General features: G+C 40.1%; 3 protein-coding genes and 1 pseudogene across 4 annotated transcripts; 1 reads left to right on the top strand and 3 right to left on the bottom strand.

Moving 5' to 3' along the window:
- Positions 1–9,949, bottom strand: LOC110050571 (TNF receptor-associated factor 4-like). Its single transcript, XM_089290973.1, has 9 exons — positions 9,620–9,949; positions 8,759–8,810; positions 8,135–8,233; positions 7,084–7,248; positions 6,268–6,345; positions 5,835–5,912; positions 4,707–5,285; positions 1,711–1,788; positions 1–786 (listed from the first exon to the last, which is right to left on the bottom strand). The coding sequence occupies exons 1-9, from the start codon at positions 9,787–9,789 to the stop codon at positions 46–48; spliced, it is 2,040 nt and encodes a 679-aa protein (XP_089147099.1). The 5' UTR covers positions 9,790–9,949; the 3' UTR covers positions 1–45.
- A 572-nt stretch (positions 9,950–10,521) lies between these two features.
- LOC110050551 (TNF receptor-associated factor 6-like) lies at positions 10,522–21,860 on the top strand. 2 transcript variants are annotated; one of them, XM_089290968.1, is made up of 8 exons: positions 10,912–11,044; positions 11,785–12,615; positions 12,868–12,919; positions 16,630–16,737; positions 17,613–17,777; positions 18,349–18,423; positions 20,108–20,185; positions 21,239–21,860. In XM_089290968.1, the coding sequence occupies exons 2-8, from the start codon at positions 12,548–12,550 to the stop codon at positions 21,422–21,424; spliced, it is 732 nt and encodes a 243-aa protein (XP_089147094.1). In that variant the 5' UTR covers positions 10,912–11,044; positions 11,785–12,547; the 3' UTR covers positions 21,425–21,860. The 2 variants fall into 2 exon arrangements, with proteins under 2 accessions (XP_089147093.1, XP_089147094.1); XM_089290967.1 differs by lacking the exon at positions 11,785–12,615 and having other exon boundaries at positions 10,522–11,044.
- Positions 14,112–15,591, bottom strand: LOC149110120 (ATP-dependent helicase wrn-1-like; annotated as a pseudogene).
- Positions 21,796–27,607, bottom strand: LOC110050572 (TNF receptor-associated factor 4-like). The gene is made up of 7 exons (XM_089290964.1): positions 27,407–27,607; positions 26,730–26,781; positions 25,748–25,846; positions 25,146–25,310; positions 24,502–24,579; positions 23,374–23,451; positions 21,796–22,808 (listed from the first exon to the last, which is right to left on the bottom strand). The coding sequence occupies exons 1-7, from the start codon at positions 27,571–27,573 to the stop codon at positions 22,146–22,148; spliced, it is 1,302 nt and encodes a 433-aa protein (XP_089147090.1). The 5' UTR covers positions 27,574–27,607; the 3' UTR covers positions 21,796–22,145.
- Positions 27,608–27,996: the final 389 nt, after the last annotated feature.

The raw sequence follows: 27,996 nt of genomic DNA, 5'->3' as shown, positions 1-27,996 counted from the left end.
TTGTTGCCAACATGGAAATTGTGCTGTTTGCATGGACAATTCTCCTTATTCTTTATTGACCATTATAAATATGGAGTCATTCTTAATATATGGTCGAGTTTGTAGAGTATCTTTCTCTAAGAAAAGAATAACGCGATACTCCTGGTCGTCATGTTTAAAAGGCCTAAAGAAGGGATTCTCGTCCTTTCCAAATTCAACAACGCGCGGTATGTTTTGTCTACTGTCCTGGCAGGGGTCTTGATCAATCACCATTACACGTACCTTTTCCGTGCAAGGCCATGATAACAACTTATCAAATTCTCCAGGTACAGCTTTAATAGAAAGTAATAAACCATTTGCTCTGACAAATGAGGCGTACGTAGAGCTATTACCTCTGTTACTAAACACCACTTTGATTTTCAATAAATACCTGTAACCACACTTAAACAAATAAAATGGTTCATTAGATATACTTTGCTCTATTGCCTTTGCTCTTTCACTAATAGCTGGAAAGTTAGGTATTTTCCATTCGAAGGGAGCCGAATACATCTTCATAATTGGTTCTTGTCCGTCTATCTGTTGTGACTGCTCTTTTACCTTGGACATCAATGGCTTAATGCGCTGTGATTGATCCTTTACTGTGGACATCAATCCCTCAATCTGTTCTGACATGTGCTGTGACTGATCCTTGACCACGACGACAAACTCTTGAAATTGATGCTGTGTGGCTTCGAGGCCGCGAAGGGCTAAGTTCAAATGGCCTTCAACTTGAGTTTGTGAGTGCGATTTGGCGTCTGATCTTGGAAACTGTAAACGGAAAAATTAGTCCATTCAAAAGTCTCATAATGACTTAGAAATTTATTTTAGATAATAATCTAAAAACAGGGTCAATCGATATGTTGCTACAAACGTCATTCCTAACCAGTTCGGTCAGTTTTTGCCAGTTTCCCGTAATAAAAATTACAAGTAACATTGCGTATTATTTTCTTTGTGGAGAGCGCTCTCCACACATCAATGTGGTTTAAGTTAGATTCCGGCCTGGTGCGATATGTGGGTTGTGTTACATAATTCTGTGGTAATTCCTGCTTGAATGTCTTGTAATGTATTTTTGTTGTGTGTATATATATATTTTTTAAAATAAAATTCCGCCCCCACCCCCCAAAAAAAGATAAAATAAAGCAAAAACTAAAATAAGTTGTGTGGGTTGACTTTCCCTCTGGTCATGATCCAAGGTTTTTTTCTCCGGGTACTACGATTTTACTCCTCCCTGAAAAGCCAAGATATCTCCAATTGCAATTTTACGAGGATAGAGGATCAACATGAAATCCAGCTAGTACTCATACAGCTTTCTCTCTAAATATTGCAATTTACTTTGCTTTATTCATTTTAATTTGTTACAAAAGACATTAACAGACATTCGAACTTGTTATTCAGCTCAGTGCACATCTCAGGGTTGAGTTCAGGATTTCCTTTGCGCCGTTGAGCTGTTCTCCTTTACCCTGTTAGAACCAGTCGTCTATGTTTTGTTGTCGCCCACTCTGGGCATGTGTACTTCTTTACACCAAACGTTTACTCGCACCATTCATACACAAATCCTATTGTATACTAAGACGTGGACAGAAAAGGAGCGAATGATCTCCATGATGACCACTCGTCACATCCTAAACCCTTGTAAGTGTATTCATAGAAGCTCGTTTTAAGAATATTTTTGAGTGTATAAAAAGTTCATACCACTTCTTCACAGCCCAAGTTCTTGTGTTCACTCTGAACTTCGGTTGCAGGACAGTCATCGCGAACATGAACCTCAAGCTGGAAACAAAAACAACCACTAAAAAATTTTGACAATGAAATCAAATGTGGCCATCGTATCTCGTCCATAGAAGTTCTCCTGGTATATTGTTTCATATCCTTTGGACACCACCCTCCTTCTATGTAAGCAGCACCATTTGCCCAGTTGCTTACTCTAAGTAATAGACTCATAACTAGCTAGCTGGAACAGTTATGCGTATCCTTCCGTCTTCCAAAGCAAATTGTCCCCCACAATAAAACTAATTTACTTGTTGTGGTCTATTAATCCCAAGAGGACTTTACAGTTACATGGACAATGAAACCAAGCAAACACTAATGAACCAAAATTGCTGTGTTTGGTTATGTCCACAGCAGGATGCTTTTATTTCCAGATACTACTGTTTTACTGGTTGTCCTTTTTACTCTAGTGGACTCGATGATCTACATCAATTTAAAACTTCTGTCTTGGTTTCGTTCCAGTCGATCTGCACCTCTTTTGTTTTTAAGGTTAGGGACATGGTTCATAATCTTTATCTTACGTTTCGTTTGGTCAATAATAAAGAAAAAAAAAAATAGAAAAAAAGAACCTGGTAAATGGTGTAGCTCTCCCCAGTAGACTAGCTAATCACATGAGGTGCTTAAGTCTGCTTTAACTTAAAGGGGCACAGTCAGCTTTGGGGCAGTACTGATCTGGACACTAGTTTTCTCACATTGAAAAAAGTTCACGTCAACCTGAAATCAAAGTACATCTAGAAATTCGGTCCAATCTTCACGGTGTTTTCCTTGATTTTCAATCGTTTACTGAACTAGTGAGATAATCTCAGATAGTGTAGAGTGCAATTGATATCTCTGGCACGGTAGTCACACAGGTACTGAACCCGGCTCGATTCACTTCTGGTTTGTATTTACCTTAGTACTCTGCTAGGGCGTTTCCCCTTACAGAGTATGAACGGACACAAACCTCGATAAGACATAATCTTAGTAGAGTGTATGTTTCATGGTTGAACTTTCATTCAAGGTCCAAAAGTTACTTACAATTACTGTTTGTCATGATAGCCTTTAAATTTTACTCTGGTGTTTTACGTGGATTTTTTTTCCCCAAGGTAAATCTAAGAGAAATGTAGGGGTGTTTTTCAAGGTAACATTTTCGACTTCTTTCGGCTGTCCAATTCAAGCTGGCAATACCTGCTCTTCTTCCTTTGGCAGAAAAATTGAGATGCAAAGGCAGGAAATTTGTTCACAGATGTAGTCTTTGCTACGTTAGTGAAGTTTAGGGGGATCTTAGCCTGCAGTGCAGTTGTATTTTGGCCACGCGAGTGCTCATTTTTGGATTAGATTCAGTAACTGTGGAGGACTGGGGCTAGAGAAAATGTGCCGAGGGAGTAGGCCTGAAGTGGAAAAAACGGTGGTCAAGCATCCAATTATAATGCATGACGGCGGCATCGAAAACCTAGTTTATCGATCGTTCCGTTCCAAAATAACGCCTGCACTGCAGGCTAGAGGGTAAAGTTTCATATGGTTTATTATTTTGTAAAACGCTTTAATAAAATCTGGGAAAAAGAAGTTGTGGGAAACTATCAAACGTTTTCGACTTGCCTCATGGAAAAGAAAAAAGTCTCTTTAAACTCCTTCCATTTATTGTTACCATTTCTCTATTACAAAGAAATAAAAGTGAGGATAACGGATTTTCCTCAAAAAATAAAACAGAATTTTTAATCACCAGCTTAAAGGCCCATTAACCGATTTATGCGCGCGCTCGCGCGCATTGCTAAGGAGGTGAAATTTCACTTCCGGTTACTTACGTCAGCCTGAGCGCGGAAAATAAAAACAACTCCATAACTTCCAAATTCGCTTACATTTTAGGTGTTTTTCTTTGTGTTTCACAAAATGCAAAGTAAAAAAAGTGCAAGCAGAGACAAAATAAGAAAAAGACAGAAAAACAAGAGCAATAGAAAGAGAAAAACTAACTCCGTGTGGCTTTGTTTGATCTTACCGAAGTGCGCTGGTGGTGTAAATTGCGTACGCACTGATAGGGTAACTTCCAATATATATCGGGCGCACTTCCGGTTTCTTTAAATGCTAAAGGAAACGCGGTTTTTCATTAAATCCAGCCTTTTTCGACGGATTTCGATCAAAGCCGACGTTGGAAAGATAGCTATGCATTCCTTTTTCAAAATCATGCTTTTTTCAGAAAATTACGAATTTTTTAATATTTTGAAATTCTCTCAAAATCTGACCTTTTAGAAATGAAACTAAATCTATGCATAGCGTATTAGTCACATGACCATGGGCGTGGCCTGATGACGTCATCACTAGTGTTACTAATCGTGAAAAAGTTAAAACACATGAAATAACTCTGAAGTAACAAAAAATGATGAGGTTATATGGGAATAAATTTTCCTTAGCAACGGCTCGAAAAGATCGGTTAATGGGCCCTTAATGCGAGATAGCTATCTCAATTAAATCGAGAACAAAATTTCATACCTATAGTACCCACCCCTCCTCCCCCGGGTTCGAACCCACATTAATTAATTGATATTTACTGATATGTTAATTGGTGAGGAGAAACGACATACATGCAGGAGCCATAATCGGGGATCCGTCCCCGATTATAACTCCTGACGCATGCATTGAATTTTAGTATTTAATCCCATTCCTTCTATGAAATTCCATCGATCCTTTTATAAAATCTCTCTCAGTTGAGATAAATTATATTTTGTCTATGTTCGATATTCTCTACTGGCCATTATAAAAATTGTATTCGTTTTAACATACGATCGTGATCGCAAAATATCTTGGCTGACGAAATCCGGAAAGCCATATTCAGCATCTTTTTCAACAACAGGACGAAAATACGCGTGATCGCCAAGGTCAATAACAAGCGATATGTTTTCTCTCATGTCCTTGCGCACATATTGATCAATCAATGTAACTCGTACCTTTTCTGTGAAAGGCCACGGTAATATCGAATCATATTCTCCAGGAATAACTTTGATATAGAGCGACAGAAATCTTCCTTTATATTCTTTATGTGCGACAGGGTCGAGTGTATTACCTCCATTAGGCATCATTTTTATTTTCAGCTTGTATCCGTTTTTAAACAAATAAAACGGCTCGCTCAGCACAACCTCTTGTTCTCCTGTCACTGCTCTCTCATAAACGGCTTGAAAGTGAGGAATTTTCCATACAAACGGGGCATAGTTCTCGGTAATCTTCTCCAGCTTCTCCTCTTGTCGTGTGTGTGCTTTTACTTGAGATATATCCTTCTTCAGTCTTTCTATCTCTTGCGAGTGCTCTCTAATCTTTGACACATCTTCCTCTAGCTTTTCTATCTGATGGGGTTGCTCATTAACCTTGGACATTTCCTTCTCTAGTTTCTGTATCTTTTGCGACTGTTCCTTCACCAGGCTGGCAAGAGCGCGAACTTGGTCGTGGGTAGTTTCAAGGCCGCGGAGGGCTAGGTCCAAATGACGTTCAACATGAGTTTCCGCGTGAGAATGGGCGTTTGATCTCGGAAACTGTAAACAGAAAATATATCTTTTAAATGTCACAATAAAAGAGGAATTAAGGCTAGACGCGTATTTTTCTACAGTGCGAAGAGTTTCGAAAACAAGTCCCTTTCTACATATATATAGCTTATGATTCCATGTTAGTTTAATGTTGGTGCGGTGGTCGTATGTAGTCTAATTGGGACAGTTGAAAGAATAGGTAAAGCGGTCAAGTCTGCGTCAGGCCAGTGGCCCACACACCCGGAGCTTATCCCGGTTAGAAAGAATATTCTAACAAAATTTAAGGTCAAGGAAACTCTTCACGTAAGGTCGATCATAACATGTTAGATGTTTCCCCAGAATTGTTATTTTCGATAACTGACAGTATTCTAACCGTGGCCGCCTATCGGTCGCGGTCGAGAGCTATGGTCGATGGCGGAACGTATGGACCACGAAAATGACGTAAGCTGTGACGCAACGCGACGCAACTTCAGTAGAACTCGAGAAATTGTTGTTGTATGACTGGACTAGCATATGGTAAATCAAATTTGTGTCAAAAATGTGTAAAAAAGTTCGTACCACTTCTTCACATCCCAAGTTCTTGTATTCACACTGAACTTCCGTTGCAGGACATTCATCGCGAACATGAACCTCAAGCTGGAAGCAAAAACAACCGTAAATTAAAGAATCATGCAGGTCGAGCACTTCCAAGGTAATTTCAACACCGAATTTTATCACCCATGACACAGTAGAGGCAAACTTGCGGGAGCGTACGAGGAAAGCAGACCCGCTCTTTGGTTGAAAAAAGTAACACATAAAGAACATGAAATTGGCCCGTCCCACTGGAACAAGAAAGAACACCTCCAGCTAAGAGAAGAAAGAACCCATCTTTACTTCGCGGCCCTCCCTTTCAGTACTTCTGGATTTGCTACTGGATACTCTAACTAGTTCTGGCTTAACGAATGCCATTCAAAGAGCGAGTATTTTCTAGGGTAGTTTTAGAACAACTAACCCTTTTTCGTGGAATATCTCTTAAACCGCACTTGTTAGTACAGTGAACTGGAAACTCTTGACACACCCTAACATGTTTCTGAGAAAAACAAAAAAAAAACAAAAAAAAAAAGAAAGCAGAGAGGAATCACTTTTACAAGGTAAAAAAGTTCACGGGCGTTTTAATTCAAGTATAGCTTAATAAACCCTCGGACGTACGAGCTAACTCATACCCCAACCGCGGTACAATCAGTTCACTTTCACATTTCATTGTCTTTATTCATTTATCACGCTCACGTAGACTTCGATAGTGCTGATCCTAGCAGTATGCAGGACACCTGTCACATATGAACTCAGTTAAAAGGCCTTGCTTTCCATGAGTTCTCGTAGCTCAGTGGATAGAGCGCCCGCCCGGTGTTCGGGAGGTCATGGGTTCGATTCCTGTCTGGGACTCAGATTACTTCTTTGTCCTACGCTCGTGTCATGTTGATCAGTTCACTTTGCACATCTCATTACCGAGCTTAAAATTTACCATCTTTATTCATTTATCATAACGGAAATTAATACAAAATCAAGCCAGAATGACAGACACAAATTTCCGCAGGAGATGAATGAACAGCTACTGAAAGTTTCAGCCCCTTAGCGTAAATCGTGTTTTCAAAAATGTGAAAAAACCTTATGGAGGGGGAAATCGACCCCCCCCCCCCTCCCCTTGTACGTCCGAGGGTTAAGGCAAGAAATATCTCAAATCATCGTTAAGTTGTCGTCTGTAATACCACTTACTTATTATTAAAGTGCGTGTTTTTTTTTTTTTTCGGTCATGTAAAAGTCTACAAACCTGTTTCTGGTTCTTGACGAAAGATTCTTGACAATATTCACAGTTCACTGTTCTCCAAGAGCATTCAAATGTCACGTGACTCTTCAGGTCCTGTTTAGTGAGCTTTTCTGTACAGCCTGAGTTTGGACACTTGACCACTTTAAAAGGGCATTCTGATTGGTGTTTCTTGAAATATTTAAATAAATAAATTAAAAAAAAAAAAAAAGAAACATAAAAGAAAACGTCATAGTTAAAACCAAGAGAAAATGAAGGGTTAGAAAGGTATATCTCGGGTGACAAACAAGAGAATATGATCTCTTGGTGACACATTAATCCTTAATTTTGGCGCGAAATTTCAGCGTTATAATTTGACATGTGAGGTTACAAAATTGCCATGGCAACTTTGGCGCGATATTTCTCGATAAATAAGCAAGTCGAAAACCCACGATTTGAAGTGTTATTTGTCATCCATGTTATTAAAAGGCAATCAAAAGAGAAAACTCCTAACTGTTAAGAAATAATTTCGCTTGCGTTTTGCCAAAATTCAAATAATTCGTTATTCAAGTACTTCTTTCTATTAAATTATTATAATTTTGACAAAACGCGCGTGAAATTATTTCGTAGTAGTTTCATTTGTCATCAATTTGATTACCCACCCTAATCCGCCATAAAGACCTCATTCCCAGTGCGATCCCTCTCGAGTTATTCAGTTCGCCTTCATAGCGCCTTGACTCAGTTTAAACCTACAGTGTAGCTGACATTCAAACAACGTTCAACTTTCCTTTCATCATGCGATCAATCAGTTATCCGACAGACTTCTTTCTCGAACATGACACAAAGCTAGAACATGTTTATACTTGTTCAAACTGAAAACGTTACGCCTCAAGTCATAGTGTTCGGTAGGAACCGTGAGACAAGCAGTTTTTGATCAGGTCCAATTAGAAATTCGACAATTTACTCAAATTCGCAGCAAAATTAGCCACTAGACGGACGAGGGTTTTTGTTGTTGTTGTTGTTTTCTTTGATGGGTGCGCTACTTTTTAATTTCGAAAAAAACTCAGATATTACATACCTTCACGGACCGCAGTTCTCCGGTCCATGAACATCCAAAATAAGGACATTTCACGGTAAGATCCAGAATTATGCGATGACAAGCGGCATCTGGAAATATCTGCCATTATGAAAATATGGTGGGTATCTCCATTGTTAAATTGTGAATTGAACTAAAAAAAGTTAGGGAAACAAGTACACTCGCTCGGAATGCGAGAAATTGAAGCATTGAAGACGTGAATTGATCAAGTGCTGCATATACCTATATTGCTAATATGTAAGGTAGTGCACAGCTTTGCTCCCCTTCCCACCCCCTCCCCTCACGGGAGAAATGCATAAGAGGGGAAATTTGTTTCAATATAAATGAACATGTGTTTCTTTGTCACTTGCTCCCGTTTCTCCAGGCTTGCCTGTGTTCTGGGGGCGATTACAACCCGAAGAGAGGAGTGTGCCCGTTTCACTTCGTTAGGCTCCCGTAAAACCCAGACAGTGCAACCATTTCGCTTTTAGTCAGATCTCTCTACATTTTACCCTTAGCGTAGCCTGTTTAACAACATATATTCTGGTCTTTTTGCCGTAAAAAATTGCAGTACAAAGTAATAAGTGATTGCGTGACCGCGTGGCTTAAGCAATGTGAATGAAATACCTTCTCACGTGACAAACGTTGTCTGTCTGCTGGACATGTCGGTGATGTGCGCCTGAACAAAGAAAAATTCACATTAGAAAATAAAATGAAATATCCGCCCATCATCTTTCATAGAATACATATGGCTGGAGGATTCCCGGTTTTACAAATCAAGAAAAGCCTTGTAGCATCAAACGTCATGTAAGATCTGTACTAAACTGGAGTAAAACCGGCAAATAAATACCTTTTCGACCTGTTGATCGTCGACAATCAAACCTGAAACATGCTTTCATTCTTAGCTATTCTTATTCTAATTAATACACTGTGCATGTATGATTTATGCTTACACAACACACGCGTGCGGTCAATATAAATTCACTCGACTGCATCTGTTCTGTAGCGATGTGTTTGTGAACGTTTCAAGGGCATAGCATCAATCAGGGGCACCCAACGGATCGTTTCGGTAAATTATCTGTTCGGAAGGCCTTTAATCCCCTCTGATTTTCTTGAGAGAATTGGCACCTCGAACTTTCGTGATATGAGAAATTTAAAGTCTGTTGTTTTCGGACTGTTGAAAATGTCGTTTTGAGTACCGAAAAAAGGTCAGCTATCATTTTCGGAAAGGCGATAAGACCTAAGGTTTTCGGGAAATGGACAAAAAAGCCCTAATAAATTCGAGAATACTCAAGTTCCCCTAGAATATCCGAACAGATAAAATATTTTTAGTGCAACCTAAAATTAACCTACAGAGCTTTAAAAGTACTCCAGATAGCCTAAAACAGCATCTAACAGCATTAGAGAGAAAACGGTCGTTGGGTGCCCCTGATCAATATCATGATCACTGGTTAGTACTTATGTTCAAGCATAATAGATATCGCTCACCTCAACAGGGATTCCATACAGATGCTACAGAGTCTATGTCCACATCCCATAATCTGCACAGGATCTTTCATTGTTAAATGACACACAAGACATTCCCAATCCTCGGGAACTTTACGTATAAACTCGTAATCATACCCGCCTAGCTCGGGTACATTTCCGCCCGTCGCCATTTTTTTTGCATTCTTTCGTAAATACAGCGGAGACCGAAAGCGTTTCTAGCTTGCGTGATCAAAGGCTTCATTTGCTACAACTGGCTGTCAGTTGTCATCCAATCAAAGTATACGAATAATAAGTTCTCGCGTGACCTGTTTATCCTTTCTGATTTAAGATTTGAAGTGTAGTACTTTATTTCTGATGATGAAGCGTTCATACAATTTAATTCGGACTCTTGCCACTATTTACAATTCTTTTTTTTCTCTGAAAAATGCCCAAAATCTACCACCCCGTCAAATGAGAAACTGATATACCACACGTGCAATCTGATCTGCATGGTACGGTTTCTACGGTTTCTTACGAAAGCAGGGCCCTCAAAACTCTCACCTGTGGAACATGAATACCTTAGCTATTCATTTATCACTTACTGTAGAAGATTTTAATCGGGGATGTGTCGAAGTAAACCCAAAAATGTCGAAAAAGCGCGTTTTCAATTTCTACTATTTTCTCTTCGATGCCGTACATGTCACAAGAGTGTTGGGTCACGCTGTCACGAAGTGATCTTTCTCTCGTGGATGGAGATGACAGAGATCGCAGAAAGCTTTCCCACTCACTTGGAGAGTTTGTTCAGACCGTATGATTTATAAATCCTAGAAACAGTAATTTATGTCTTGTTGTTGCAGATACATTTTAAAATGCCATGCCTGGCTTGGACTACAAATTAGCCGGTTTGTTTGTTCACAAAGTCCGACGAGAATACTAAGTTTAGCCTGCGTAAACAGCCGTCCAGAAGGACGGCTATTTTCGCAGGCTAAGAATACCCATCCCTGTCCGGGACCTGCCAGAAGAAATGCCATGTTAAGTTGTAAATGTAAGCTGAGAGACTTCGGGTTAAAATGATAAAACCATTGAGATAATTTATGCATTATGAGAGCTAACCCTGGGACTCCTGAGTCATGAACATTTGAGGTCTAGTGACCAAGCGTGACTTGTTGGTAACGAATGCAAAAACAAAACAGAAGAAAACAAACAAAAGGGAAGAACAAAAAAAAAATTAAAAAAAAAAAAAAAAAAAAAAAAAAAACATCAACGGAGGAACTCGCGATCATTTACCTCGTCACGGGTAGCAATGTCTGGTTTTGAATACGCGTTCATTTCAGACGTTCCACCGGAATATTGCTGTCCGATATGTGAATGTGTTATGCGCGAACCGGTGCAGACGAAATGTGGTCACCGCTTCTGCAAACACTGCTTGGAAAAGTCCATGAAAAGGTAACGTAAAGCTATGAGATCGAGACAGACAGAATATCGCTATTGTTACACGCAGCCAGGGTAAAACTGAATGCCACGATCATTAAAATATCTAACGGCGTCGTCGTTTATGCAAACGTTTTTCGTTAGAGGCATATTTGTCGCTCAGTAGATGAAGAGTGGCTTCTCAAACCTAATTTTTCAGATACCTACAGCATCAAGCACACTCAAATATTTCCACATACGTTTAGTATTTTGGTTATCGCGATCGCACTACAAAATTAAACGCGCCAGAACTTGCAATTTGTAAACTATATTAAATTGTGACAAAGAGCAAACGCTGATCAACTTCTCCTCGTTTTTGCGGTATATGTTTCGCCAGTAAAGTTTTAAAGTTTCGCCAAGAAATATTATTGTACTGATTGCGGTAATTATCTTGCAATGCATGTGGAAACAATTGTTCTTCTCAATAGCATTTGTTCTTTTTGCCAGGGTCTTTTTGTTGCATCTTAGATGTGACGAATACATTGTAAACTGCGCGCGATGATTAACACGCTTAATAATGAATCGTCCTGCTGATTCGAGATATAGATTCATTTTAATAGTTTTTGGACGATGCCAGGGGATATCGATACTTACCGGGGTTTATTCTCTTTCAGAATAAAACGTGCGTGTATCAGTTCGAATTCATAAACACAAATTCTGTGATAATAAGGAAATAAGTGGACACCGCGGTGTAATTGTATTAAGGCTTTTTTCAGCCACGGAGAAAGACGCAATATACCCAGGAATACAACTTGCATCATGTTATGTGATGATCTCGTAATTGTGCAATTTACGGTAAAACATTTAGCATTAATTTTGTCAGTGACACAGTGGTGCATGTATCTGTTTTATTGCTTATATTTAACCCCTGTGAAACAGACCTGTGCTACGATAAAAGCCTTACTAGGGCAGACGGCCGATTTACCCGGTTCGACGTTATAGCACGCGACAAGCTTACAACCTAGAACATGACTTCCACGCGCACGACATTTTCACTTACGAACTGATCAAATATACAAAACTTTGCACCGGGATTTTCGGAGCAAAATCTAACAAACGGGAATCAAAACAAATATTTTAGCAGTGGGCTTTGAAAAACCTTTTAAACAAGGCAAGTTTTTCGCTTTAATCCGTTCAGTACATTTCGAGAAACGACTTTCGAACGTGTTGGAATGCAGTTATTAGGTCAGCAGCCATGGCGCCGCATGCGAATCAGTCAACAACAACTCCATTGTGAAGCTAAAGAACTTCACCTTCCTGCCCTCACTAAGTCGAGATATGGCACAAAATGCGTCATTTTCTATCGATTTAGCCTACGGTTCTCGTAACGTTTTAAGACATGTTTTAAAATCCTACGACATTTTCTGCGAAGTATCCGAAGTCGTGAGCGAGTTATAGATTTGATTTTCACAAAGCAATTACCGGTAATGTCGTAGGATCTCGCATGTGACAAAGTTGTACCGGGTAAATCGGCCCTAAATGACGCATCAAGGAACAGTTCCCGACTTGGAAAAACGGACTGCGCAAAAAAAAAATTCCCTTCGCAGGTAGGATAATTATGGAAAATCTATAAACCTTCAAAGTCAATCAAGTTTACTATCCCAAAACAATGAAAGGCGGCCAAGTTGGTGCATGGCTCAAACCAATCGTGTAGGAGTCTTTTGTTCCAATAAATTTCCATGGTTGCTGGCCACGCCGGACGATAACGCTCCATGATATCCGGTGGCAGGCCATTTCTAAAATTTAGGTGAACTAACTTTGACTTAGAGCGTGATTTATAGTTATTTGCATTTTTTTAGGAAGAGGAAATGTCCCATTGACCGTCGATCCCTTGATGAGCGTTCCGCCAAAGTAAGTACTTTACTTCTCCACTTTGATTCAGAGAAGTTACATTAGTTATATATATTCAAGTGAGCAGACAAAATTAGTTATACGCGACCGATATAAATGTTTTATTTAATTTTATCTCGCAAATCTCATTGCAGTGCGTTTACTGAAACCGGGGCCACTCAGACAATGAAAACCAATCAGGTGGCAGGACTGAAACAATCGATTCTAACATTTTCAAATCCAGCCAATCAAATATCCGGTACAAAACAATGAAATCTCAACTTGTTTGTTGTGATGTTGACGCGACTACGGTGTCTGTTTAACAAATTGTTAAGCTCAAAGCCTCAGTACTTTCCCGTTAGAAACTATTGCGTTACTATACTTTATCATTTACAAGCGTGATAACCTCATTAGATTTACTGTTTTCCACTGTGAACGTACGGCCACATAAAATATTATCTTTACGGTTGTTGTTAAAAAATCGTAGAATAATAGATTTTGACACTTTTTTTACAAAATGAATTTCCCTCCTGCTGTCTGTGCGTGTTTCTACTTTTGCCCAGCTTTCGATTTTCAAACTAGTCATTAATGCAGCCCGATCCAGGAGCCAACCCTAAAACTCGGAAAAACTATCGCGTTCACTATCTCAATAGTCTCCCTCGCAGCCAGTATTTAGCGTCGTCACGCAACGCTTCTCCCCACAAACGGCTGCTCACATTCGAACAACATTCCTGTCTCTTTGTTGTCTAACTAACATTGACTAACATTGTTTTTGATGTGACCAATCATAGCAAAGGAGAATGTAGTCAACATCGTTTTTCCCCCAAACTCGCAAGTGTTTTTCTACAATGGAGGAAACACCGAAAAAGGTTTTGCAAATTGATCTTTGTGTTATTTGTTCCGCTGCAATTGAGAGAAAAAGAAAACTGGCTACATATTTGGGAAAAGTTCTTTCGATTTCTCAGCGATTATTAGATCCTGTCTCGATGTTAATGCCAGCAGTTATTCAGATACCAGCGAGTTGTCAATTTGCAAATCCTGCTATAGACTCCTTATCAAGTTCAAAAGGCATCTGATCACCTTGAAGAGCTTAAACAGGAATTGAAGGGAATCTACACATGAGGAATGCAAAATTCCGAGAACGAAGCGCTTATTAGGCGAAGATAACGATGGGAAAACCGTAGAAGCGTGCCCTGGGAAAGCCGCGAAGTGTTTATAGTTCTCGAGTAATAGCGCGCTTCACACTTGCACTTCTTTTGATACGGTAGCCAATTCTACTGTGATTAGCCAACAGGGAAGTTCTTATATTCCGATAATGCTGCCCATTGGCCTGTCTCCTATTCGAAGTTATACTCACGGACTTGTGCTTATCTGACGGTGTCCTACCATATTTGCATCGAGTGGTCCAATTGTCACAGCAAAGGTGGGGTTGTTTTGGATACACAGACTCAGACTCAATGTGATTCAGAAGAGTTTTTCTCCAGCACTCTTCAATCTTAATGAAAGACTTCATACGGGCATCAATATGGCTCAGCATAACTCCATGATACAGAACATATGCAACACTTTAGTGGCCATCCCTTCCTGCCCTGCCAGATTCTTGACTATAAGACTCCACGTTTTTGGAAGGACTACCTGAATGTATGACTATGAACACCTCGGCAGTCAACGCCCATTCTGAGGGCTATTGTTACTGTTGTCAGACTGAAAGGACTCGAAAATGTTTTGCTTATTGGCTGCAGGAGTGCACGAATGTATCATTTCAATGAGGACATTTCCGTGGTCATCTCCAACAAACATATGTTTCCCTATAAGAGCTTTAATAGTAGCATAAAATATACCACGACTGTCTTAAGGTTTGGCAATAAATAACGTTCTCTCTGTTTTCTCTCGATTCTGTTTTAGTTCATCGGCAAGCCAGCCAAAATAATATTCCAGTTCCATGTCTGTCCACATATTGCACAACATAGGCAACATTTCATTTGTGTGGACTTTCCTTGATTTCTACTGTATTTTCCATGCTCAGAAGATTTAAAATCGTGTCTCTGGTCAGTTTCGTTGCAGTTGCAGTCAGGGCTACCATTAGAACATTTAGGTGCGACTGACCTTAATTGGTACAGCTTCTAGTAAGAATCGCGGAATGTTGCCATTGTCTCGTCTTGTGATGTTCCCTCCATTAAAAACCGCATTGATCTATTTTATCCAAATTTCCGTTGTTTCATACGCGTGTTTATATAAAGACTTACCACTGCCTTAAGACATGCGCTTTGTCGACTGCCATGGCATACAGTTTTTTAGAATACACAGGGTTCGTCAGCATTGACCTCCATCGTTCGCTCTTAAGCCATGCTTCGGGTGATCCATAAACCGAATATTCGCCTTAAGTGAACTAACGTTGGCTGCATTTAGCCCTGGCCTAGCTCCTTCAAATGAGACACCTGATCCTCCGCAAGCACTAGGCTTATCAATGTTGACACAACAATGACAATGTGACCAGGCTCTTCTGAGGTAAGATCAAACACGAGTGGTAGTGCTTGATACAATAGAGATTTTCCGAAACCAGTCGGAAGATTGATAAATACATCCTTTCCTTCCTCGACTATTTCCCTAATTCCTGTTTCTTGATGCGCATTTAAGCTAGAAATTAGAAATGTCTGACTTACAACATTAAACGCTTCTTCAAGGGTCGCCATACTTCAACATGAGACACGCAATATGATTGGCTAGATTGCTTTGGCGCACACAGATCTCAGAATATGTAACCCGAATGGTGATTGGTTGAAATGGTGTAAAGGAATGTTGTTCAAATGTGAGCAGTCGTTTGTTGGGAGGAGCGCTGTATGACGACATGAAAAACGGCTGCGAGGGAGACTTCTGTCTCAACAGCTGTACATTTCGGAGTTTGAGCTCCTTTAAAGAACTACCTCTCCTAGTGCGTCGTTCAAGACGAATTTCAAGGGATAGTTCGTCTAGACGTGTAATAAACAATTATTGGATGAGGTTTTTGTGGCTGATAACCCTTACCGAGACCTTGATGATTCTGGATGTCACAAAACCCGAATCTAATAATTGTTTTATTATACATTGAACGAAAAAAAATGGTAGTCATGTTTTTGCTTCTTAACTGACGGCAAGCAACACAAAGCACGCGAACTTGACATGATTACCCGTGACCTTGAGTGTCCTTGACAAGATTATTGTATAATCTGCAGAGATGACGTCACAGGGTGCTGATTTCGAAAATTCACTGTACGCTTTCGACCCATCAGAACTGAGATAGTGAGTTCAATGTATAATAATGCGTCTTATCGGCCCGTCTTTATGCTAGAGACGCATAACCAGACGAACTACAAATGTTTGCCCAAGTTCGTCCAGCCGGATAAGGCGTCTTTAATATAAAAACGGCGAGGATGTACTGTCCTTCTGGACGGATAATGCGTCCTCTAGTATAAAAGGGCCTATGGCTGGTTTCGAAAATATTGTAATCTATTGTTTCAGTTTTGCCCATCTGATTGGTTTTCGTTGTCTGGGTGACCCCGATTTCACTAAACGCACTGTAATACCTTGAATTGACAAATGAAATCAAATAGACCAAAATTTATGAACGATGACGACGACAATGAGGAGGAGGAGGAGGAGGAGAAGGAGGAGGAGGAGAAGGAGGAGGAGAATTATTGTGGTTTATTGTTCTTGGTGTATGAGTAATAGTATACTTGCTATGTTTTCCATAGGACATATATCCTGATGTGGCGATTGAAAGGACAATTTTGGATTTTATGGTGAAATGCCCCAATGAACGTTATGGTTGCCAGTGGACTGGAGAACTTAGAACTATAGAGGTGACTTTTATGACTACAAATTTCCTCATATTTGTTAACTGTTTACCTGATTTTCAACTTCTGTAATTGAAACTAAACCTGATCATGATCGGTCATGCGGTAGTTTATTCTGGAATTATCTCGGGAATAATATCAAGAAAAAATTGGAAAGAAGGAGCAGTTTTAGGCTACTGCCTTAATTAGCTTCTTCCGTTGAACTTAAGTTGCAAAGATGGAGTATACTTTACTTTACATAAATGTTTTTACAGCTGTTTTCCCGTATTTATGGTTTGTTTCAACATTTATAGCTCAACGACTTGTTGTTCAAAGGAAAATAATTTCTAGCTATATGATTTCAGCTTCTTATACGTAATCGATTATAGGTGTCTTTTTTTTTTTCGTTTGTTTGTTTTTTTTCCCCTTAATTTCTTTAGCTCTAATCTAACCCTACCAGTAAGAGTTAAATAAGCATGTATGTCGGTGAAATCCTTTCAGAAAAGAGAGGCAATCATAGTTACGTTACATTCATTTAATTGACGTCCTACTTTAATGCTAAAGGAGGCGCGGTGGCCTCATGGTTAGTGCGCTCGTCTCCGGATCGAGCGGTCGGGGTTCGAGCCCCTGCCGGGGAAATTGTGTTGTGTCCTTGGGCAAAACACTTTGCTTTCACAGTGCCTCTCTCCACCCAGGTTTACAAATGGGTACCGGCGAACTTAATGCTGGGGGTAACCCTGCGATGGACTAGCATCCCATCTAGGGCGAGTAGAAATACTCCTAGTCGCTTCATGCTACAGAAACCGGGATAAGCTCCGGCCTGATGGGCCACTTGGCTCGTATACAGACTTAACATTACCTTAATGCTAATGAAAGCACTTGATGACGATTTTGTATTTCAGACACATCAGACCAGTTGCAATTTTGTGGGTGTGAAGTGCACTAACAAGGATTGTGAAGAGACTTTTTTGAAGAAAGATCTGAACAATCATGTGAATAATAAATGCCCAAAAAGGAAAGTGGAGTGTCACCACTGTAAAAAACTCTTTGTGTGGTGCATGAGACAGGTACTTGTTTCATTGTGATATGATTAAACAATAACGCTGATTCGAATTAAGATAGCATTTGCGCTTCTCCATGTCAGTCTACCAACAATATTTGACAAAGTTAGTTGAGACACTTTTAGAATCGGTGTTCTGCTTCCGACTCTGTCGGTTTAATTTTCACTAGATCGTATTGCTCTACCCTTCTGATTACGACTCCGACTACGACTCTGTCGCTATTGAAACCAGCCTTTAGGAAGAGAAAATTTTTGACGTGGTTTGGGAGGGGGAAGGTGGACGGGGGGGGGGGGGGGGGAGGCTGAAATGTTCCAAGACGCTCGAAAATCAAATTTTACTGCGAACTATCTGAACTCTTTGTAGGTTGTAGGTCTTGAACTATTGCGCTTATTGGGAGGGTAATTTGATCACTGTCTGGGGTAGCAAATAGGCAATGGTGCTGCTTGAGCAAGAAGTGATAGTAGTTTCGTTTCATTTCTGCACATTTCAACTCTTAAACTTCTCTTCAAATCTCAAACGGCTGCTAAACTGTTCCTAAAATGTCATTCTCTGAAAAATATATCACTTATTTTTAAAGGATCATTTTGACGCGTGCACGAAATATCCAGTGGACTGCCTCCAAGGATGTGGTGAAAAAATTGCGCGAGATAAGGTAGGCCTAAAATTTTGATCAAATATTTCATGATCTGTACAATTTACCGAGCGATATCGATGGAGACGTCTTACTTAAGTGTCGAAGCTAACTTGCATCAGCGATTGGTCTCGCGCCGCATTGTCATCTGAATCAGAGGAAAACAAAGAAAAAAACAAAACAAAAACAAAACAAAAAAAAAAAAAAAAGAAAGAAAGAAAACAAAAGAAAACAAAGGAAGACAATCGGAGTTAGCACGCGTTTTCCCGCGCTACGCGTCAGCTTCATTTAATTGCCTTGATTGATAACTACGGTTTCGATTTTGCAATATGAAAAAAAAAAAAAAAAAAAAAAAAAAACTCTAGTGCAAACGAAAAACACCCTTCTTTTTTATCAGATAGTCAGCAGGCGGAAATGAAGAACAGAGAACACGTTCTGCGGGAATTCTAACTTATCATATATGTTGCATATTATACTGCTTCAGCCATGATTAAATTGCTTTCAATCTGGGTTGATCTGTTTCAACTCGATGATAACACTCTTATGTATAATCAGTGAGAAAGAATTTGCATTCATTCATTAGCAATCCCTGTTAATGGTTCAGATTGATTATCAGTAATATATGATGATAACAGTGTTATCTCCAGGTTAATTGAAACAGATTAATCTACACCGTAGGTTAAAATCAAATTAGCTTGAAAATCAAATATACCATTCTCGTATTCTCGGTATTGGACTGTAACTAGCTTGCAACTGAGGCTAATGCGAGGAGCAGTTTCAATTGCAAATGATATTAGTCTCTTTTTAATGATATTTCCCCGCGTGAGTCTCAATTGCAAACGAGTTCCAGTCCAACACAGAGAACTGATACGAATATGGCCTATTGGCGTTCTTGCAAGAAATGTTCGCGTGCGCACAGTACCTAAGAAACAGCAGAAACTTGTCTTGAAAAGCACAACATAATCTTGTGGCCAGAGAGAGGTGTATCGAATGGTCCCATTCATTTTAAAAGTGCTCGCAAAATTAATAGTTGGCCTTTGCTCAAATTGTCCCCAAATATAGATGAGTTCTCGCTTGCTCGCGCTCGCAAGAGTTTTGCAACTGCTCGCATATACTCGGGTTCGAATGTCTGGTAGCTTTTAGCTTCTTCTCGTGATATATTCACAACGTCGGGTTGGATTGCTTTAGATCTCCTTGAGCGTCCAACCACTCACTGACTCACGTGAAGCTACGTGACGTAATTTAGCAATCAAACAAAGCATTATTGGCTGTAAGCTGTTGGGAACCACAATAAGAACGAGTGTCTAGCTTTGGGGCTATTGTCCCGTTTTGGAGGTGTCAGCCAATTTACTTGCCGCAAAATAACGTTTGCTTTCAGTAAAAGACACAAAAGAGTGATTCTGATTAGCAAAAATTTATGAAGTGCTCGCTGCTCCCCATCTGTATTTTCTAAAGCGCTCGCTGCTTGCAAGACAAATTTGATCACTGCTCGTGCTCGCAAAAATAAACGCAAGGCTCGAATGCTCGTAAACACCATTCGATACCCCTAGAGAGGCTACAAGCGACATTGCCTAGAGCAACAGTGCGGTGAAACCACAATATTGATTCATTCTTTATGAACTCTAAATGGGTTAGTGGGTATTCTTGACACAGAACTTGATTTATAATTTTTAATGAAAACCTTTCTGGTCACTTCAAAATTCAGATGAATGATCACATTGAAGAGAGCTGCCTTTATACTAAAGTACAGTGTACATTTGCCCATGTTGGTTGCCAAGTAAAGGTACGCCTTGTAATTGCTGTAAGTGAGAAATAGAAATCATTTTATGCGTTTCTATCGAGCCATTCTCTATTTTCCAATTTCCCTTACTTTACTCTTTTTGCCTCCAAACTTTTATATGAACTATTGTTGTGAAATGCTCTTGGGAGGTCTGCATATTCCAAAGAACAGTTCACAACAATGGTTTATGCACAATCTGGGGGGCAAACAGAGTGAATTATGGGCAATTGGAAAACAGGGAATAACTGAAAAGCACGAATCAGAAATTCAATTCAGGAGAATTGAGAAATTTCCTGGGAACACTAGCCCCGTAGGCGAGTTCTCACATATTTAAACGAGTTAAAATATGAGGAAAAGAGAACGGAAAATCACGTGTTTATCAGTTCGATCAAAAAATATAAATCTTTGTTTATTATTTGCTCATAAACTGGTGGTATTTAAGAACTAAAAAGAAACGTTTTTCGAGTTATCAGCAAACATGAGTGGGAGTCTGGGCCTTGAACGAAAAATGTTGTGGAAACTCGAGCTTTCACAGTTATTTCGAGTCTTTCCAAACTCTGAAATTGCGTCAAAAGCTCGCGCTAATTCTAGCCTGCCTGTAGAGAGTTAACGAAGTAACAGCTTCCATGGCGCGCTTTTATACTGTAATAATAAGGCACGGGTATCTTGTAAAACTGACTATGCTGTTTTTCGGTTACGTTCTTGGCCTGAAAGAATGGTACTTTGTCATGTTTAGGTTTATTAGCATATCCCTTTTTCGTTTCGTTTCGTTGAACTCTCCCTCGATTGTAAGCAGTCTCATTCATTTGCGATCTACCTGATCGGTTTAAGTGAAATAGAATAGACCATTTATTTGTTGTATTCTCGGTATTGGACTGAAACCAGCTTGTGACTGAGGCTGATGCGGGAAGTCTTTTGAAATCCAAATGGAATAAATCTCTTTTTTAATAACATTCCCCGATATAATTAATCCTCCATTGCAGGCTAGTTCTAGATCAAAACCGAAAATACGAATATGGCCTACATTTGCTTATTTAGCTGTGATTATTTATTCAGGTCCAACGAAAAGCCATTCAAGATCATTTGAAAAGAAACACCGAATCCCACTGGAAGCTAGTTTGTGATAGACTTCAAGAACTTCAGGTTTCGTCGACCTCCGCCTTTGCAAATATGGAAGAATTGCAAAATGACATTTCAACTGTCATGAACAATATAATATTATATAAGCATAATTTACAGTGACGACTTATTAATCTTGCGTGCCATCCTCGATGTCCCGAAAACTTCACGGCGCTATTTTCTGGCGCATTTCTCGAGTTTGACGTTTGGGTTCTTGATGACGGACCAAAAAAATTCCAAACTTTCACTGACAAACTTTTGTGATTTTCACAGAACAATTTTAAATGTTGTACATTAAGGTCTGTCTCAACATCAACAAAAAAGTAGTGACCGTTGTGATTGTCTGCGTCCAGAATTTGGAGCGATCGTTGCAGAATGCAGTGCTTTGTCGTTTGTACCACTGAAGGTCCTCCTCGGATTTCGTTTTGTTCTCTAGCAATCATAAGGTTTAGTTGCGTGTTTTACTATTAAGTGCAACAGCTGCATTATGCGTATCAGTTCACATTACTTTAATTCACAAATATGTTAAAAGTACGAATTAGAGGTACTTTTAGACTTACGTAATTTGTCTTCAATAATTCACTATACCCATAACTTGATGTAAGATCTGCATTACCATACTTTACCTAAGCTTCGGTAATCTTAATATTTTCATAATTAGTACAAAATTGTTACTTGTAATATAGCGGCTGAAAGCATTTGAGAAGTAAAACGTCGTCTAATCTTGCATACTTAATCCGAACATTGCGGAATGGAATGAGAGATAAAAATAGCTTATGTCCAATGCCAGCATCCATCAATACGCTGTTTCCTAAACATAGGAAAGAAAACACACTTTTGAATTTTATATATCATAATCACCATGGAAAATCCTCGAAAACTTTCTTTCCCGATGTTCTACAAAAGCGACCTTGACAAATATCGTATCGTCTTTGATATAGGAGCGAGAATACAAGTTCTTGTGATATACGAACTCCCAAACACCGCAAGCTGGTTCTGAGACTTCGGTTGGTCTTGCTAATCCCTCGGGCGGCTGTTGCAGTTCTTTTCTTAGATGCCTTCTTTTTTCCACTAACTCATTTTGGTCCAACAAGGTAAATACCACTGAGTCTTGAAAAGGCCATATCAGAAGTCCATCATATTCGCCCACCAGAATTCTGAGATAAACTGACATAAATTCACCCTTCTCGTTAGCGTTATCATCGGTGTAGTAGCCGTCGGGGTAAAGCTCGACCGCGAACTTGTAGCCATTATGGGTGGAGTAGAACGGATCGCTAACTATAACTCTATTTTCGTTTGTTTTGGCAGCCTCCATGACCGATGCAAAGTTCGATATTTTCCAGATGAAGGGGGAATTCTGTAAGCGTTCTAACTTTTCTTCAAGGCGAGTGATGGTCTGAGCTTGTTCCTGGATTGTCTTTGACATATTTACCAGACTCTTGCAAGCCAAGTGCAGATGGGTGTCCTTCAATACATCAAAATGAGCTTGGGAATCTCGCCTCTGAAACTAAGAGCAACGTGAACTAATAAGAAGGGTGGGGATGGAGTTCAATAACTGATAGCTGAGAATTGGTGACAAGTTAAACCATTGATCGACAGAATAAGCCACGTTCGATATATCACTACTGTAACATGGCTCCGACGCTTTCAGGACAATCGTCTACCGTTATTTGGAAGTGTTTTTTTGTATCCCAGTCTCTTTTGGGAATTGAGTGGTAAAGGAAACTTACAATAATAAATTGCAATTTTTTCCTGAAAGCCTCGGAGCCATGTTAGAATATTGATACAACGAACGTGCCGTATGAACCTTTTCGGCGATATGGTGGCCATTTTGAATTCTGCTGTTTCAAATAGCTATTATGGGATGCTAGTATGTATTTGCTGCCTAAGCATCCCATAATAGCTATTCGAAACTATAGAATTCAAGATGACTGCCGTATCGCCGAAAAAGTCCATTGATGACAACTTTCTGTGAAGAAATGACACTGATCGCGGGCTCAGTCGTTTATCGGAGACACCCGTCTGAAACTACATCGCTGTACTTTTGTTTTGAATACTTCTTCACACCTTACCTTAATTGTACATCCTATTGCACTGTATTCACAATCTATTACAGTCAGCGGACAGTACTTTTCAGTGTGATGAGCGACCTGCACACAAGACAAAAAAGTCACGTTTAGGCCGTATTGTTTCCTTCAGTCATAAGAACCACTAAGTAGAGGTTGAAAACGCGTTTCTGGTAATTAATAGCATCCATATACTGCCTTGTATACGGTGACTACGTCTGTAGTACGAGAGGTGGTCAAAAACGAGCTGTCCTTCCGAAACGAAACGATCGATAATGACACGATAATAGTCTTTTACCGGTCACAGCTAACAAAGACAATGCTAAAGTTGCATTGGCCTCTTTCAACACTTAAATCGAAAATTCCGGGTTTAATTTACCGAGAAACAACATATTTTATTCAGAATAATACAACTACTAACTTATCTGGCAACACTCGACAAACGACGAGCGAGTTACCGAGCAAGGGCGACCAAATTTTGGCGCCAAATTAAAAGCTTGGAGAATGTTGCATATTTTTCACTTTTTACAATCTGATATAGTGTTTTGAAATATAAATCCCTTTTTCGTGAATATCAATGCCATCGTCTCCAGTGAGAAAAGTTGGCCAACTTCAACGCCTTCGCGGTTAACATACAACGACGTCAGGACAGAACAGTTGTTTCCGCCTGCTGAATCCTGATTGGTCAATTCAAATTTCGAACGCATGAGCCGCATGCAAGATGGTGCACAGCTGGGTTTTGCTATGGGAGGTGGCCCTTAGAATTGCGACACGTCGACGTTTCGGTTTCCCTGTAACGAAATTAAACTGAGCACAATCCCCCTTTTAAAATATTATCTTAATGTACAACCAAATCCTCTGAACTAACATAAAGGACATGAAGGACAATCGGTGCTAGATAAATGTTAACAAATTACAGGCTGCTTTCGACAAGCGTCTCTGAAATGAAAGAAAAACTTCGTGCCTGGAGCAGAATTCGAAACCGCGTCTTCCCCGGCCCGCATGCTAGGCGGGCGTGATATCCACTACACCATCGGGGCAACCACGCTGGATACGAAGCAACTTGCTGTGGCGGAACGACAATCGGTTGAGGATAATTTACATTACAAACTTTGGATTGGTAGATAACAGCACCTCTTCTCTTGGTATGTTCTTCACTCCACACTTGTTACTGCACTCGACTGGAAACTTCGGACACACCTCATTGTGAGCCTAATCCAGGGCAAAGAATATCAAAACAAAATGTGTCATAACGGACAAAGGTTATCGATGTTTCAGTCAAAGAAAAGGAAAGATGATTGTGTATGATTATCTTCAGTTTTGAGAACTACAAGTGTTAAAAAGGTAAAGTCTGCATACAAGCCAAGTGGCCCACCAGGCCGTCATATATCTCCGGTTTCAGTAGCATGAAGTGACTAGCAGTATTTCTACTGCTTCCACTGGATGGGATGCTAGTCCATCGCAGGGTTACCCTCCTCCCCCCATCCAGTTTTTATAAGTTCGCCAGGACCAATTTATACACCTGGGTGGAGGGAGGCACGATGAGATTTGTGTCTTGCCCAAGAACACAACAAAATGTCCTCAACCCGAAAAAATAACATGGACAATGACATGAAAATCTAGTGAGAACCCTCACTTTGACACAGTATGACCCCCCTCCCCACCCCTCCTTGAAAAATCCTAGCTATGCCCCTGTTAAACCCGGACCGTTCGATCCGGAGTTGAGCGCACTAACCATGGGGCCACCGCGCCTACCACGAAAAACTACAATAACTGACCTTTTTCTCCAGTTTGGGGAAGCGTTCTGAACAGAAGGCGCATTCAATCACAGACCAGAGACACGTGGTCTCCACGTGAGTAATGACATCCTTGCGAAGGACTTCTTCATTGCACCCCGCGTTAATACAACATACAGGCTCATAACTGCATTCATCTCCGTGTTTCTAATAATGGAACAAACAAACAACAATTCAAATGCGTGTAGCTGCTTTTGATTAAAGAACCACGCTTCCTACACTTTAACAAAATCCCAGTTTAGCTAAAGGTCCTCGTATTGACATATTTTATTGACGTGGAATTCAGTGATTGTGATTAGCTAAATGTCGATTAATCATGATAATGACTGTGATGAAATTTTCACCTTGCCGCAAACTATGATTTTGTTCCTGTAAGACATGTGGAATTGTGTGAAGGATTGAGTGCCAATCAAGAGAGGATAAAAGGACTACGAGCTAATCCCTCATATACCTCTTCAGCAATAACAAATATGTCTGGTAATCTCGTCACGCAACGCTGAACAAAAGCGTTACGTGATGGGTTTTAACTAATCCCAACTAGACAACCTTCTTACAGGTGACTTTCAGTGCAGTAAACAATTTACCTGGACATCTCTAAGTTCTCCAATCCATGAGCAACTGGCATTGGGGCATTTGACCTGCGCATCAAGAATTTTACGATGGCACGCAACGTCAGAGAAAATCTGAAAAAGACCAACATGAAAGAATACTAACTAAGATAGAAAACTGAGGTATGTAAATGTCATCGAAGAAGCTCCCTAAACAATATGGTCAGTTTTGTTCCTCACATTGTTCCTTCCTTCCTGAAATTCACCCAAATGTAGAAATTGGAATTTTGTTGGATTACAATACGAATTCAACCTGGAACATTTCAATCTGGTCTGATTAACCTATTCTCCCCACAGCTGTCCTCTTGTTTGATTGAACGTACAAAAATCATACATGCCCAAGTTCTCTCTTCAGCCTGAGCTGAGATTCGATTCCCGTTACATAAAGTTTTACGTCCATATGCCCGGCCAAAATTTCAGTAAACATAAAAGAGCATTCCTTTCAAACTCCGTCGGAAACACTCAGTCCCCGACCCCATCCCTCAACCCCCCTCAATTGGGCTGAAATTCTTCATGTTATCACCCCCTTAATCATCCGCAGAAGGCCCCGAGAGAAGTTATTGTATACGAGTGGTACGTATCGCTCCATTGAGTTTTCACCAAGTTACGCTTTAAAAAGCTAACTACAACGCTCCAGTAAAGTCCTGACCTCAACATATTACATATATTGCCTCGTGTGAAAACAAAGCAAAACAAAACAAAACGACTCAAATTAGCACAAAATGTCAGTGATGACAAAACTTCCGGTCAATTTTCCGTGTACTCTGTTACATCACGCATATTTCTAAAAAGGTGAATGTTACTTTTCCTTGGGTAGGCTTTTATCAGCTGTTGTTTGTTTCGGTCATCCCATCCCAGACTCCGAAACAATAAACACTAAACTACATGCTAGTTGTTTCGCTGGGTGTCCAGGGTCAATCCGACCCAGCAAAAACAAAAACATATATATTATATATACCCTTTCTCTTGATATGGGTTCTCTGTCGGCAGGACACTGCGGTGTTGGAGATCTAACAGGAATAACAAAATAAGTTAACTCGCTAACTGTTCTTCTCGTTGCAGGCTAACCTCGATTACTACATGACTAAATATTTATTTAAAATAAGAGTTTAGTTGACTCGCTTTAGTGTAATGATAAAGAATTGTAAGTCTTCTCTGGGGATACGATGTGACAAGCTTACCCAAGCTGATGTGTTGATTCGGTTCACTTGTTCCGCCGTCGGATCAAGTTAAAACTGAATCATAACTAAACCTCAAACCGTTTATAATTACCACATGGCCAGTTAAGCTAGCTCTCTCACGGCCGGCGAAACCGGTCGTAAACAGTAACATTCTGTGCTCTTGAGGTATTTCTTATGCCTTGAATCAGTAGTTACGGCGTTTATGTTTACATTTAACATTTCGCGTTCTTTCGCAACATCGAAGAACAAAATTTTAAAAATACTCCGGCTCAACGAAGTTCATTACGTCAGCTAAACAGTAAACTGCTTTGCCTTTTCAAGCTGAGCGATTTGTTAAGTCTCGGTTCCTGATCGTAATACGTTTATAATGCTGAGTAATACAGTAATATTTATGCTTTGAACTCTATTTATAACTTCACGTACACAGATTACTGTGTAGTAGCTACTGCTTTACCTCAATATTGTCCCAACACAGATCTCACAAAGCCTGTGACCACACTTTTCGATTTGAACTGGATCTTTAAGCGGTAGCTGACACACAAGGCATTCCCAGTCGTCGGGAATTTCACCGACAAACTCGTATTCATAGCCTCCGAGTTGGGGCACTCTGCCTTCCGCCATTTTGCTCAAAACAAAACGGAAGCAATAAAATACGAGCGTGACGATAAGTCACGCACCGTCGCAGACCCGTGGAGTGTGGGGTGCGTTGGGACAGCGGTCCAGCCTGACCGGTGTAGCGTAGGTGTCAGTTCATGTTCAGTTGTCGTCGCGGCCTAAAGATTACTCGGGTGCATTTCTTCGCGCCATGTGTACGTGTGGTTTTCCACAGTAGTGTAGCAGCTCTCACAGACTTGTTTTCTCTATGTCGTTATAGTTTTCTAGGCGTTTACAGCCATCGTCGAAATTTTAAGAATCGTTTAGACGTTCAGACATCATGGACCTAGGATTTTTCAGGAGGGGTTGGCTGGTTCATTGGAGTTGCAGAATCAATGTATAAAAAAATGTATGTATACACTTCAATGGGGTATGTTCCCAAAAGGTTGC

Source organism: Orbicella faveolata, unplaced genomic scaffold, assembly GCF_042242905.1.
Source record: "Orbicella faveolata isolate gen_17 unplaced genomic scaffold, um_ofav_v1 contig_24, whole genome shotgun sequence".
Taxonomy (NCBI): domain Eukaryota; kingdom Metazoa; phylum Cnidaria; class Anthozoa; order Scleractinia; family Merulinidae; genus Orbicella; species Orbicella faveolata.
This window is presented reverse-complemented; position numbering and strand designations above follow the sequence as displayed.